Raw genomic sequence first — 13,986 nt, forward strand, 5'->3', positions numbered from 1 at the left:
AGTCAACAATCTAGTTCACATCACTATGTGATTAACACTCAATGAGTTCTGGTTTGATCATGTTATGCTTGTGAGAGAGGTTATTAGTCAACGGGTCTGAACCTTTCAGATCCGTGTGTGCTTTACGAATATCTATGTCATCTTGTGGATGCTACCACGTGCTATTTGGAGCCATTTCAAATAATTGCTCTACTATACGAATCCGGTCTACTACTCAGAGTCATCCGGATTAGTGTCAAAGTTCGCATCGACGTAACCCTTTACGACGAACTCCTTTTCACCTCCATAATCGAGAAAATTCCTTAGTCCACTAGGTACTAAGGATAAGTTTGACCGCTGTCATGTGATCCTTTCCCGAATCACTATTGTACCCTCTTGACCAACTCATGGCAAGGCACACTTCATGTGCGGTACACAGCATAGCATACTGTAGAGCCTACGTCTGAAGCATAGGGGACGACCTTCGTCCTTTCTCTCTCTTCTACTGTGGTCAGGTCTTGAGTCTTACTCAATGCTCATACCTTGTAACACAGCCAAGAACTCCTTCTTTGCTGATCTATTTTGAACTCTTTCAAAATCATGTCAAGGTGTGCGTTCTTTGAAAGTATCATCAGGCGTCTTGATCTATCTCTATAGATCTTGATGCCCGATATGTAAGCAGCTTTATCCAGGTTTTCCTTTGAAAAACTCCTTTCAAACAACCCTTTATGCTTTCCAGAAATTTTACATCATTTCGGATCAACAATATGTCATTCACATATACTTATCAGAAATGTTGTAGCGCTCCCACTCACTTTATTGTAAATACAAGTTTCTAACAAACTTTGTATAAACCCAAAAACTTTGATCACTCCATCAAAGCGTATATTCTGACTCCGAGATGCTTGCTCTAGTCCATGGAAGGATCGCTGGAGCTAGCATACCTTTTAGCATCCTTAGGATCGACAAAACCTTTCTGATTGTATCACATACAACCTTTCCTTACGAAAACTGGTAAGGAAACTTGTTTTGACATCCATCTGCCAGATTTCATAAATGCAGCTAATGCTAACATGATTCCGACGGACTTAAGCATCTCCACGGATGAGAAAATCTCATCGTAGTCAACTCCTTGAACTTGTGGAAATACTCTTTGCCACAAGTCGAGCTTCATAGACGGTAACCTTACCGTCCACGTTCGTCTTCTTTTTAAAGATCCATTTATCTCGGATTTCATGGCTTCTAACCATTTGTCGGAATATGGGCCCACCATCGCTTCTCCATAGCTCATAGGTTCATCGTTGTCCAACAACATGACTTCCAAGACAGGATCACGTACTACTCTGAAGTATTACGCATCCTCGTCGTCCTACGAGGTTTGGTAGTGACTTGATCCGAAGTTTCATGATCACCATCATAACCTTCCACTTCAATTGGTGTAGGTGCCACAGGAACAACTTCCTGTGCCCTGCTACACACTAGTTGAAGTGACGGTTCAATAACCTTATCAAGTCTCCACCATCCTCCCACTCAATTCTTTCGAGAGAAACTTTTCCTCGAGAAAGGACCCTGTTACTAGAAGCAATTACTTTTGCTTCCAGATCTGAAATAGGAGGTATACCCAACTGTTTTGGGTATTCTTATGAAGATGTATTTATCCGCTTTGGGTTCGAGCTTATCAGCCTGAAACTTTTTCACATAAGCATCGCAGCTCCAAACTTTTAAGAAACGACAACTTAGGTTTCTCTAAACGGTGTCGTCTCAACGGAATTGCGTGGTGCCCCTTTTAAAGTGAATGCGGTTGTCTCTAATGCCTAACCCATAAACGATAGTGGTAATTCGATAAGAGACATCATGGTATGCACCATATCCAATAGGGTGCAGTTATGATGTTCGGACACACCATCACACTATGGTGTTCCAGGCGGTATTAATTGTGAAACACTTTCCACAATGTCTTAATTGTGTGCCAAACTCGTAACTCAGATACTCATCTCTATGATCATATCACAAACATTTTATCCTCTTGTCACGACGATCTTCAACTTCACTCTCAAATTACTTGAACCTTTCAATAATTCAGACTTGTGTTTCATCAAGTAAATACACTCAGCATCTACTCAAATCATCTGTGAAGTAAGAACATAATGATATCCACTGCATGCCTCAACACTCATTGGACTGCATACATCAAAATGTATTACTTCCAATAAGTTGCTCTCTTGTTCCATCTTACTGAAAACGAGGCCTTTCAGTCATCTTGCCCACGTGGTATGATTTGCATGTCTCAAGTGATTCGAAATCAAGTGAGTCCAAACGATCCATCTGCATGGAGTTTCTTCATGCATATATACCAATAGACATGGTTCGCATGTCTCAATTTTTTCAAAAGCGACTGAGTCCAAAGATCCATCTACATGGAGCTTCTTCATGCGTTCTATACCAATATGACTCAAATTGCAGTGCCACAAGTATGTGGTACTATCATTACTATTTTATATCTTTTGGCACGAACATGTGTATCACTACGATCGAGATTCATTTTAGGTGCAAGACCATTGAAGGTATTATTCAAATAAACAGAGTAACCATTATTCTCCTTAAATGAATAACCGTATTGCGATAAACATAATCCAATCATGCTCAACGCAAACACCAAATCTCGATGGTAGAGGGAGCATGCGATGCTTGATCACATCAACCTTGGAAACACTTCCAACACATATCGTCATCTCACCTTTAGCTAGTCTCCATTTATTCCGCAACTTTTATTTCGAGTTACTAACACTTAGCAACCGAACCGGTATCTAATACCCTGGTGCTGCTAGGAGTACTAGTAAAGTACACATTCATATAATGTATATCCAATATACTTCTGTCGACCTTGCCTGCCTTCTTATCTACCAATTATCTAGGGTAGTTCCGCTTCAGTGACCGTTCCCCTCATTACAGAAGCACTTAGTTTCGGGTTTGGGTTCAACCTTGGGATTCTTCACTAGAGCAGCAAACGACTTGCTGTTTCATGAAGTATCCCTTTTTGCCCTTGCCCTTCTAGAAACTAGTGGTTTTACCAACCATCAACAATTGATGCTCCTTCTTGATTTCTACTTTCGCGGTGTCAAACATCGCGAGTTGCTCAAGGATCATCATGTCCATCCTTGATATGTTATAGTTCATCACGAAGCTCTAATAGCTTGGTGGCAGTGACTATGGAGAACCATTACTATCTCATCTGGAAGATTAACTCCCACTCGATTCAAGTGATTGTAGTACTCAGACAATCTGAGCACATGCTCAACGATTGAGCTTTTCTCCCTTAGTTTGTAGGCTTAAGAAACTTGTCAGAGGTCTCATACCTCTTGACGTGGGCACTAGTCTGAAATCCCAATTTCAGTCTTCGGAACATCTCATATGTTCTGCGACGTTTCAAAAACGTCTTTGGTGCCACAATTCTAAACCGTTAGCATTACGCACTGAACTATCACGTAGTCATCAAAACGTGTATGTCAGATGTTTCGCAACATCTACAGATGACGCTGAGGTTCAGCACACCGAGCGGTGCATTAAGGACATAAGCCTTCTGTGCAGCAATGAGGACAGTCCTCAGTTTACGGACCCAGTCCGCATAATTGCTACTACCAACTTTCAACTAAATTTTCTCTAGGAACATATCTTAAACAGTAGAACTAAAGCATATGACATAATTTGTAAGGACCTTTTGACTATACTTCATGATAATGAAGTTCATCTGATTATTTAAAGAACTCCCACTCAGATAGACATCCCTCTAGTCATCTAAGTGATACATGATCCGAGTCAAACTAGGCCGTGTCCGATCATCACGTGAGACGGACTAGTCATCATCGGTGAACATCTCCATGTTGATCGTATCTGCTATACGACTCATGTTCGACCTTTCGGTCTCTTGTGTTCTGAGGCCATGTCTGTACATGCTAGGCTCGTCAAGTCAACCTAAGTGTTTCGCATGTGTTCCGAGGCCATGTCTGTACATGCTAGGCTCGTCAACACCCGTTGTATTCGAACGTTAGAATCTATCACACCCGATCATCACGTGGTGCTTCGAAACAACGAACCTTCGCAACGGTGCACAGTTAGGGGGAGCACTTCTCTTGAAATTTTAGTGAGGGATCATCTTATTTATGCTACCGTCGTTCTAAGCAATTAAGATGCATAACATGATAAACATCACATGCAATCAAATAGTGACATGATATGGCCAATATCATTTTGCTCCTTTGATCTCCATCTTCGGGGCACCATGATCATCTTTGTCACCGGCATGACACCATGATCTCCATCATCATGATCTCCATCATTGTGTCTTCATGAAGTTGTCACGCCAACGATTGCTTCTACTTCTATGGCTAACGCGCTTAGCAATAAAGTAAAGTAATTTACATGGCGTTATTCAATGACACGTAGGTCATACAAAAAATAAAGACAACTCCTATGGCTCCTGCCGGTTGTCATACTCATCGACATGCAAGTCGTGATTCCTATTACAAGAATATGATCAATCTCATACATCACATATATCATTCATCACATCTTCTGGCCATATCACATCACATAGCACATGCTGCAAAAACAAGTTAGACGTCCTCTAATTGTTGTTGCAAGTTTTTACGTGGCTTGTATAGGTTTCTAGCAAGAACGTTTCTTACCTACGTAAAACCACAACGTGATATGCCAATTTCTATTTACCCTTCATAAGGACCCTTTTCATCGAATCCGTTCCGACTAAAGTGGGAGAGACAGACACCCGCTAGCCACCTTATGCAACTAGTGCATGTCAGTCGGTGGAACCTGTCTCACGTAAGCGTACGTGTAAGGTCGGTCCGGGCCGCTTCATCCCACAATGCCGCCGAAACAAGATAAGACTAGTAGCGGCAAGAATAATTGGCAAAATCAACGCCCACAACTACTTTGTGTTCTACTCGTGCATAGAAACTACGCATAGACCTAGCTCATGATGCCACTGTTGGGGAACGTAGCAGAAATTCAAAATTTTCTACGCATCACCAAGATCAATCTATGGAGTAATCTAGCAACAAGGGGAAGGGGAGTGCATCTACATACCATTGTAGATCGCGAGCGGAAGCGTTCAAGAGAACGAGGTTGATGGAGTCGTACTCGTCGTGATCCAAATCACCGATGATCCTAGCACCGAACGGACGGCACCTCCACGTTCAACACACGTACGGAGCAGCGATGTCTCCTCCTTCTTGATCCAGCAAGGGGGGAGGAGAGGTTGATGGAGATCCAGCAGCACGACGGCGTGGTGGTGGAAGTAGCGGGATCCCGGCAGGGCTTCGCCAAGCGCAAGCGGGGAGGAAGAGAAGAGGTGTCACGGGAGGGAGAGGGAGGCGCCAGGGCTTAGGTATTGCTGCCCTCCCTTCCCCCCACTATATATAGGGCCAAGGGAGAGGGGGGCGCAGCCTTGGCCCTTCCTCCAAGGAAGGGTGCGGCCAGGGAGGAGTCCATCCTCCCCAAGGCACCTCGGAGGTGCCTTCCCCCTTTAGGACTCTCCCTTTATCTTATCTCTTGGCGCATGGGCCTCTTGGGGCTGGTTCCCTTGGCTCATATAGGCCAAGGAGCACCCCCCACAGCCCATGTGGCCCCCCCGGGGCTGGTGGACCCCCGGACCCCTTTCGGCACTCCCGGTACAATACCGATAAAGTGCGAAACTTTTCCGGCGACCAAAATAAGACTTCCCATATGTAAATCTTTACCTCCGGACCATTCCGGAACTCCTCGTGACGTCCGGGATCTCATCCGGGACTCCGAACAACTTTCGGGTTACCGCATACTAATATCTCTATAACCCTAGCGTCACCGAACCTTAAGTGTGTAGACCCTACGGGTTCGGGAGACAGGCAGACATGACCGAGACGACTCTCCGGTCAATAACCAACAGCGGGATCTGGATACCCATGTTGGCTCCCACATGCTCCTCGATGATCTCATCGGATGAACCACGATGTTGAGGATTCAATCAATCCCGTATACAATTCCCTTTGTCTATCGGTATGTTACTTGCCCGAGATTCGATCGTCGGTATCCTGATACCTTGTTCAATCTCATTATCGGCAAGTCTCTTTACTCGTTCCGTAACTCACATCATCCCGTGATCAACTCCTTGGTCACATTGTGCACATTATGATGATGTCCTACCGAGTGGGCCCAGAGATACCTCTCCGTTTACACGGAGTGACAAATCCCAGTCTCGATTCGTGCCAACCCAACAGACACTTCCGGAGATACCTGTAGTGCACCTTTATAGCCACCCAGTTACGTTGTGACGTTTGGTACACCCAAAGCATTCCTACGGTATCCGGGAGTTGCACAATCTCATGGTCTAAGGAAATGATACTTGACATTAGAAAAGCTCTGAGCAAACGAACTACACGATCTTGTGCTAGGCTTAGGATTGGGTCTTGTCCATCACATCATTCTCCTAATGATGTGATCCCGTTATCAACGACATCCAATGTCCATGGTCAGGAAACCGTAACCATCTATTGATCAACGAGCTAGTCAACTAGAGACTTACTAGGGACATGGTGTTGTCTATGTATCCACACATGTATCTGAGTTTCCTATCAATACAATTCTAGCATGGATAATAAACGGTTATCATGAACAAGGAAATATAATAATAACCTATTTATTATTGCCTCTAGGGCATATTTCCAACACTCAATGTGACTAAGTAATTAGTCACGGGATCATGCATTACGGAACGAGTAAAGTGACTTGCCGGTAACGAGATTGAACGAGGTATTGGGATACCGACGATCGAATCTCAGGCAAGTAACATACCGATTGACAAAGGGAATTGTATACGGGATTGATTGAATCCCCGACATCGTGGTTCATCCGATGAGATCATCGTGGAACATGTGGGAGCCAATATGGGTATTCAGATCCCGCTATTGGTTATTGGCCGGAGAGATGTCTCGGTCATGTCTGCATGGTTCCCGAACCCGTAGGGTCTACACACTTAAGGTTCGGTGACGCTAGAGTTGTTATGGGAAATAGTATGTGGTTACCGAAGGTTGTTCGGAGTCCCGGATAGGATCCCGGACGTCACGAGGAGTTCCGGAATGGTCCGGAGGTAAAGATTTATATATGGGAAGTCATCATACGGTCACCGGAAGTATTCGGGGGTATGCCGGTATTGTACCGGGGCCACCGAAGGGGTTCCGGAGGTCCACCGGGAGGGTCCACCTGCCCCGGAGGGCCTTATGGGCTGTGGGTGGAAGGGAACCAGCCCCTAAGTGGGCTGGGCGCCAACCTCCCCCTAGGGCTCATGCGCCTAGGGTTGGAGGAAACCCTGGAGGGGGCGCCCCCCTTGACTTGGGGGGCAAGCCACCCTCCCTGGCCACCGCCCCTCCCACCAGATGGGATCTAAGGGGCTGGCCCCCCTCTCCCTTGCCCCTATATATAGTGGAGGGGTGGGAGGGCAGCCGCACCCTTGGCCTGGCGCAGCCCTCTCCTCCTCCAACTCCTCCTCCTCCTCCGTAGTGCTTAGCGAAGCTCTGCCGGAGAACCACGAGCTCCATTGCCACCACGCCGTCGTGCTGCTGGAGTTCTCCCTCAACTTCTCCTCTCCCCTTGCTGGATCAAGAAGGAGGAGACGTCCCCGGGCTGTACGTGTGTTGAACGCGGAGGCGCCGTCCGTTCGGCGCTAGATCGGATCTTCCGCGATTTGAATCGCTGCGAGTACGACTCCATCAACCGCGTTCTTGTAACGCTTCCGCTTAGCGATCTTCAAGGGTATGCTCTCTCGTTGCTAGCGTCTCCTAGATTGATCTTGGTGACACGTACGAAAATTTTGAATTATTGCTACGTTCCCCAACACACCCGCCATGACCGCTAGTGGAAAAGCACTATGAGACAGTCTGTCGCCGGAGATGAAGCACGCGGTGGCCGCCCTTGCCACCGCCTGGCAGAGCCGCTATGCCAGACGGATCGAGGTCGGCTTGCCGTCAGCTCGCTTGAGGTCTCCGACGACGAGGACGACACCACGATGGAGATGGGCTCCGACGACTCCGCCCCGGCTCTCGCGCCTCCTGTGCACGCTGACTTCACCATGGAGCAGGCGCAGGCGCACCTCAACGCCGCCATGGCGGAGGTGCAGCCTGCGTCGGCGCCTTTGTCGGTGTTCCAGCAGGCGCATGAGGAACAACAATACAACATGTTCCTCCTGGAGCAGCACCGGCTGGCAGAGAGTCAGTTCTACGTTGAGCGCGCGAGCGAGGAGGCCATGGCGGCCATAGCCGCGGCGAACCCAAATTTCATTGCGGAGCAACATGCCATCTACGTTGCCGTCCGCGCTCAAGCTGCCGCTCGCCAGGAAGTGGCAACCGCGAAGGCGTAGCTGCAGGCGACCGCGGAGGAGAACAATGCTAGCTGCGCCTCCTACGCGCCGCCAACGAACCTTCAGCCGGCCCGGTGGGACGACGACAACACCGACGCCATCATTTCCCTCGTGGACCTCACGTCCACCGGCGACGGACAAGGCGTGGACTCCTCTGAGGATGAGTAGACCACGGGAGGCGGCGGGGCCTGGTGCCCCATGTGGGTCGGTCTGTCTCCTGTGTTCTACTCTTCCTTACCGGAGACTGCACCTTCACCTTCACTTCATCGATCTTATCGCCGGTGCTTATGGAGACGGAAGATGGAGGATAACACGGGCTTGGACGCCGGCCGCCGCCGCTGTAGGATAGGTTTAGGGGCAAGTCTTTTTTTCTAGATGTTTGAAATGTAATGATATCCGCCGTGTTTGTATGAAATCTATCATGTTTGTATGAAATTCTGCCGTGTTTGCATGAATTTCATCCGGCTTGTTGAAAAAGAGTTTAAAATGTATGCGGCTAGCATTGGTTGTCGTCCTCCAGCATCTGTGTCTGCGGACTGACCCCCCTGTACACAGACGGATGCGGGAGGAAATTTGCAGGTTGCCAATAGAGATGCCCTAAGAGTATCTACAGCCGGACTTGACAAATCCGGACCCTCAAATGCCCGCGGACGCGCTCGGATGCGCCCGCGGGCATTGACCGGGCGCCCCTCAAATGTTGCGCCGCACATCCACATACCGTAAATTTCGATCCTCAAAGCATGCAATCCATGCACGCCGATCATACGGTACAAACTTTCTGAATGCCAAAGTTTGAAACAAGCAAAGCAAATCATAGTTCAACAAAACGGACATGTCAAAATGAAATCAATGTCCGAGCGTGACGGATGGCCTCGGATCACTGGATGGGCGCCTGCTCTGAGCGGAATGCGTTCTGCTCTCCCTGCATCCGAGCAACCTCCTCCGCCTGCATCCGGGCTGCCTGCTCCGCTTGCATCCAGGCTGCCTCATCTGCCTGCATCCGGGCCGCAGCCGCCAGCGCCGCCTCGTACTTCCTGCGGTCGTTGATCTCCATCTTCTTGTCCGCAAGCCACTTCTTATGCTCATCATAGAAGGTCTCGTCCGCCAACATGATCCTCGCATCTTTCGCGTCCCGTGCGAGTTGCAACCTCTCCTCCTCAAGCTCTATGTCGCCAACATGATAAGACAAGAGCAAAGAAAACGCATCAACTCTTGTTCGGTCATTCCGTCGAACATGTCGGAGCCCGTGCTCATCCGCGCCTGAACGAGCTGCTGCGAGTCACACATGTCGACCGCCAGCATTTGCGTGGGCGGAAAGCTGTCCGTAATGGCCCAGTCGGCGGTCGAATCATCCTGTGTCCTAGGGGGGCGGACGGCGTAATCCGCGAAGGCGCTCGGAGGGAAGGGGTGCGGGGATCCGGTTGCGGCGGAGGAGACAACTGCTCCACCATGTTCGAACCTCCCTGCGACGCCGCCGCCTCCCTCTCTTGCTGTCGGCGTCCCCGCAACTTGCGGGCGACGTTCTCCGCCTTGCAAGTCGCCGTTGACGAATTACGCCGCCGACGGACGAGGCGGACTGCGTATCTGTCGCGGTGGTGTGGGTCGGGCTGGACGACATCTCCGACGGTGGATCGAGACCGGAGGTGAGGATTGGCAGCAAGGGTGGAGGACGGCGAAGGTCTGGACACGGGAATGGTTGGAGGGCGGTAGGAGAAGGAGGAAGGGTTTGGTGGATTTGGTGCAATTTGGGGTGTGGTCGGGCTATCGGGTCCGACGTGGGGCTGAATATGGGGGTGCCGGTCAACCCGGACGTTTGAGACCCATTTAAGGGGCCCATCTAGATTAAAAAATCGTGACCGGACATTGATCGAGCGGTCCACCCAAATGTATAAGGCGGATTTGAGAGATCCAGTTGTGGATGCTCTAAAATGGATTATATTTAGAACGGGGGAGTACATACACAGCCTAGACTAGAGAGTCCAGGCTGGGCAGCAGCGATGATTACCACCTTTACCTTTCCTCCCTCCACTTTTCTGGCTCTAGATCATCTCATCTCTGCTAACATGTGCATTTTCCTTCCGAGATTCTGTTCCTTGCAACAATCGCATTCAGCAAAAGGCTCGCAAAAAGCTAGAGGTGAGATGGGCCACAAAGAAAAAGATGCATGGTGTAGTACAAAAGAAAAGAAGCGAGGAGGTGTGTGTGGCACAATTGTGATGCATTCAATTGAGGGAAGAGGGGATCATCATCACCCCGCCCGAGGCTGGTATTCAAGGAAGGGAAGAGGGTGCAGTAACAATAAAAGAAGAAGAAGAAGAAAAAAAAAGAGGGGAGATGGAAACAAAAGGGAGAGGAATATAGGAACAGGGATGGAGTGTGATGATGAGCGAGGACCCGGAGATGAGCCATCATTACGAATCTTGGGCCGGCCGAGGCCCATCATCATCATCATTTGAAGCCCCCCTCCCATCGTCGTATCCTCCTACCTCCATCTTGCTCTTGCACACTTGCGCTCGCTCGCTGACCATCCCTATTTGGTTTGGGTTGGCCACCTAAAGCACTGGCACAAAATTACAGTGCCTCTCTCTCCCTGTCTCGTGCAGTATAAATATAATAGTAGTAGAACAAAGTGTGCAAGGGAACAGTTTACAGTGCACAAGAAGCCATGCCCATGCACATTGGTCGTTGGTTAGAAGCATTCATGCTTTAGGTTACTCATGATACAGTGGTTCTCACTCACACAAGCCATAGCAATGCGGATTAGTCATCCGTCCGTCCATAAACAAGTCTGGCGCGGGAAGCACCGGCGCGTACACAAGGAACGAAGGGAAGAGAGAAAAAAATGCGGCACGTGAGGGAGGCCAAGGCCAACCTCATGATTAGGCGCCATTTAAGCCTCTGCCGCTTCGTCATCGATTGGATCGTCTCCTTACGAGCATGCACGAGACCCCTCTGCCCCTCTCCGTTCAAAGGCCTCATGAGAGCCTCCCATTCGTACGTACGTGCGAACGCTAGCACGTGGACCACGGCGCGTGCCGGCTGGCCCGCCTGTCAGCCACACTGCTCGAGGTTTTTGATCGATCCTGGAAGGGGAAAAAGGAGGGAGGGAGGGAGGGAAGGATGAGCTAGCCTAGCTGCACTCCATGTACGATGAACTGGTATGAAACGAGATGGTGAGCCTATAAATACCGCCCCACCGCCCAGCAGCAGGAGCACATCACTCATACACAGCAGAGGAGATCGACTTGATCCTCTCCATCCGTTTTGCCTCTCTTCCTGCCCCGCCCGCCCATCGACAGAATCTCATTGCCTCATCGCGCTCCGACTCTGCCTTTGCTGGTCGAGTTCCTCTGGTCTCTAGCAGCTCCAACAAGGTAATCCCCTCAGCCTCGCCTCTGCTCGATGTGCTTTTGCATGCATGCATGCACAATCATGTGTGCCAATTGCAGCTCCCCTTTCCTAGTAGTGTTGTAGTAACATTGAGTTGGGTGCTTGCTTCCCTTTTTGTTCGTTTCTACTCCCTAGTTGCATGCCCATGCCTTTGATTTGTTTATGTCTCGAGTCTTGGCATCTTTGCAAGTTGCTACTGCAAATATATTCTGCTAGCAGTTGCAATAGGAAGCGTTAACATGTGTGTAAATAACCATCATGATTTGCTTAGAACGAGCGAGTGACCCTCCCATTTCTTTTTCTTTTTTTGAAACAAGGCCGTACCCTCCCATTTCTTTATCTTGTTTACAGAAGAAACCTTCAGGGTCTCCATGCTACAGTCCACTGCTAGTGTTCTGTTTTTCTTCATCTTATTCTTACCTAAGGATGTTGCCACAGCAGGGACATCCCCTGAGTATCCTGGCATTTTTGCTGGCACACGACCACAACACACTTCACTGTTTCTGCTTCCGTTTCTTCTTTTCCTGCATTCATAGTAGGACGCATGCAAGTTAATACCAGTCGCGTGCAACACAACAGGAAAAAAACGAGAGCATTGTGACCGAAGTTCTGAAACAGGGCCCCCCACATATGGCTGCTGATTTCCTTACCCTGTTGCTTTTTTTTGGTGGCAGGCGCCAGGCGGGATGGACAGGCTCAACGCCAAGCTGTACATGCAGAACTGCTACATCCTCAAGGAGAACGAACGGCTGCGCAAGAAGGCCCAGCTGCTGAACCAGGAGAACCAGGCCCTGCTCACCGAGCTCAAGCAGCGCCTCGCCAAGACCGCGGCCGGCAAGCCCACCGGCAACAGCAACGGCAACGCCGCCCGTGCGCCCCTCCCCGACCTCAATGCTGTTCCACCGGCACACGCCGTCCATGACAAGGCGGCGCCCAAGTCCAAGAAGACTGTCGCAAACTGAAGCCGCTTGCTCGGGTGCTGGAGAACATATCCAGTGCTTTCACTTCACCCATTAGGTAGTACGTACTGGTACTGGATATGTTCTCCTTGGTACTCTACTGCCATGCCATCATGTAGGATTTGCATTTGTAACCGCTAAGGGTCTAGCTCTGGATGTTGGGAATGTTTGCTTCGTTTTAGCTATGGAACTGCATGCCTACGTACTGTTATGTAGCAGAGTCCTCCTCCTTCTGAATGGATAGATAGATCAGATCAACTAGGAGTATATAAAGATGGTTGGGTTGGGTCAATGCGCGCGCTACATGGCTGTGGCATTGGACCAGCTTCTTCCTTTCCAGTCCTGGGAAATGTCATTTACAGCTCGTTTCATGGCAATGTACCAGCTCTAGTGCACGATGCTACCTTCAATTCTGGCTTCGATTGCTAAGTTGACTAATGGAGGTGACTCAAATTTCAAAATTCAAGTAAAGCAACCACAAGCACCGAATATATGACAATAGTTTTTTTGTACAAGTAGCAGTCAAGGTCGGTCACACGTCAAGCAACAATGCAATGGTTCATGCAGAAAATATACTGACCTCCAGTCCAGCACAACAGATTACTCTGCCTTCACATCGAGCATTCGCAAGGGAATCAGTGGCCACACTTCAGTCATCATGCATATTAATCTCTCAATGACTAAAAGAGAGATATAATCTCCAGCCAATGAGCAAAAGAGAACATATAATCTCCACTGAAAAGTGCAATGATTTCAAGTGTTTCTGACCGTCAACATATAATAGGCTGACCATCCCCATGAAATACTTAGGCCTCCCGATCTCTCTGTGGCGGCTCAGGAAGGTGGACTTTCAGTTCTTGGAGGATAAGGCGGCGGCAAAGTTGGTCCCTTGGGACGGGCAAAACATCACGTCTATGGGACGCACCGCCTTGGTCAAGTCGGTGCTTGCCTCCCAAGCCATATACTTCATCACTACGCTCGTCGTCCCCACAAGCACCCTCAAAAATCTCAACAAGCTTGAGCGAGCGTTCCTTTGGGAGGGAACAGACAAGACCACCGGGGCCAAATGCAAGGTTAATTGGGACACCGTTTTCCGCCCAATTGCTAATGGGGGTCTTGGAGTGCTAAACACGGAGAAATTTGCTAGGGCACTGAGGATTCGTTGGATTTGGTTTGAGTGGAAGGAGCCAACTAAGATGTGGGTTGGCATGGGCAACCCGTGCGATAACGCAGACTACAACTTCTTCTATGCCT

General features: G+C 49.1%; 1 protein-coding gene across 1 annotated transcript; it reads left to right on the plus strand.

Annotated features, from left to right (window-relative positions):
* Positions 1-11,514: 11,514 nt before the first annotated feature.
* On the plus strand, positions 11,515-13,101 carry LOC109744479 (protein LITTLE ZIPPER 3). Its single transcript, XM_020303603.3, has 2 exons — positions 11,515-11,757; positions 12,448-13,101. Exon 2 carries the CDS (start codon positions 12,460-12,462, stop codon positions 12,733-12,735), a length of 276 nt encoding a protein of 91 aa, XP_020159192.1. The 5' UTR covers positions 11,515-11,757; positions 12,448-12,459; the 3' UTR covers positions 12,736-13,101.
* The last annotated feature ends 885 nt before the right edge of the window (positions 13,102-13,986 follow it).

Source organism: Aegilops tauschii, chromosome 2 (assembly GCF_002575655.3).
Source record: "Aegilops tauschii subsp. strangulata cultivar AL8/78 chromosome 2, Aet v6.0, whole genome shotgun sequence".
NCBI lineage: Eukaryota > Viridiplantae > Streptophyta > Magnoliopsida > Poales > Poaceae > Aegilops > Aegilops tauschii.

Coding starts and splice junctions, on each gene's coding strand:
- LOC109744479 (XM_020303603.3), top strand. CDS start 12,460: ATGGACAGGCTCAACGCCAAGCTGTACATGCAGAACTGCTACATCCTC.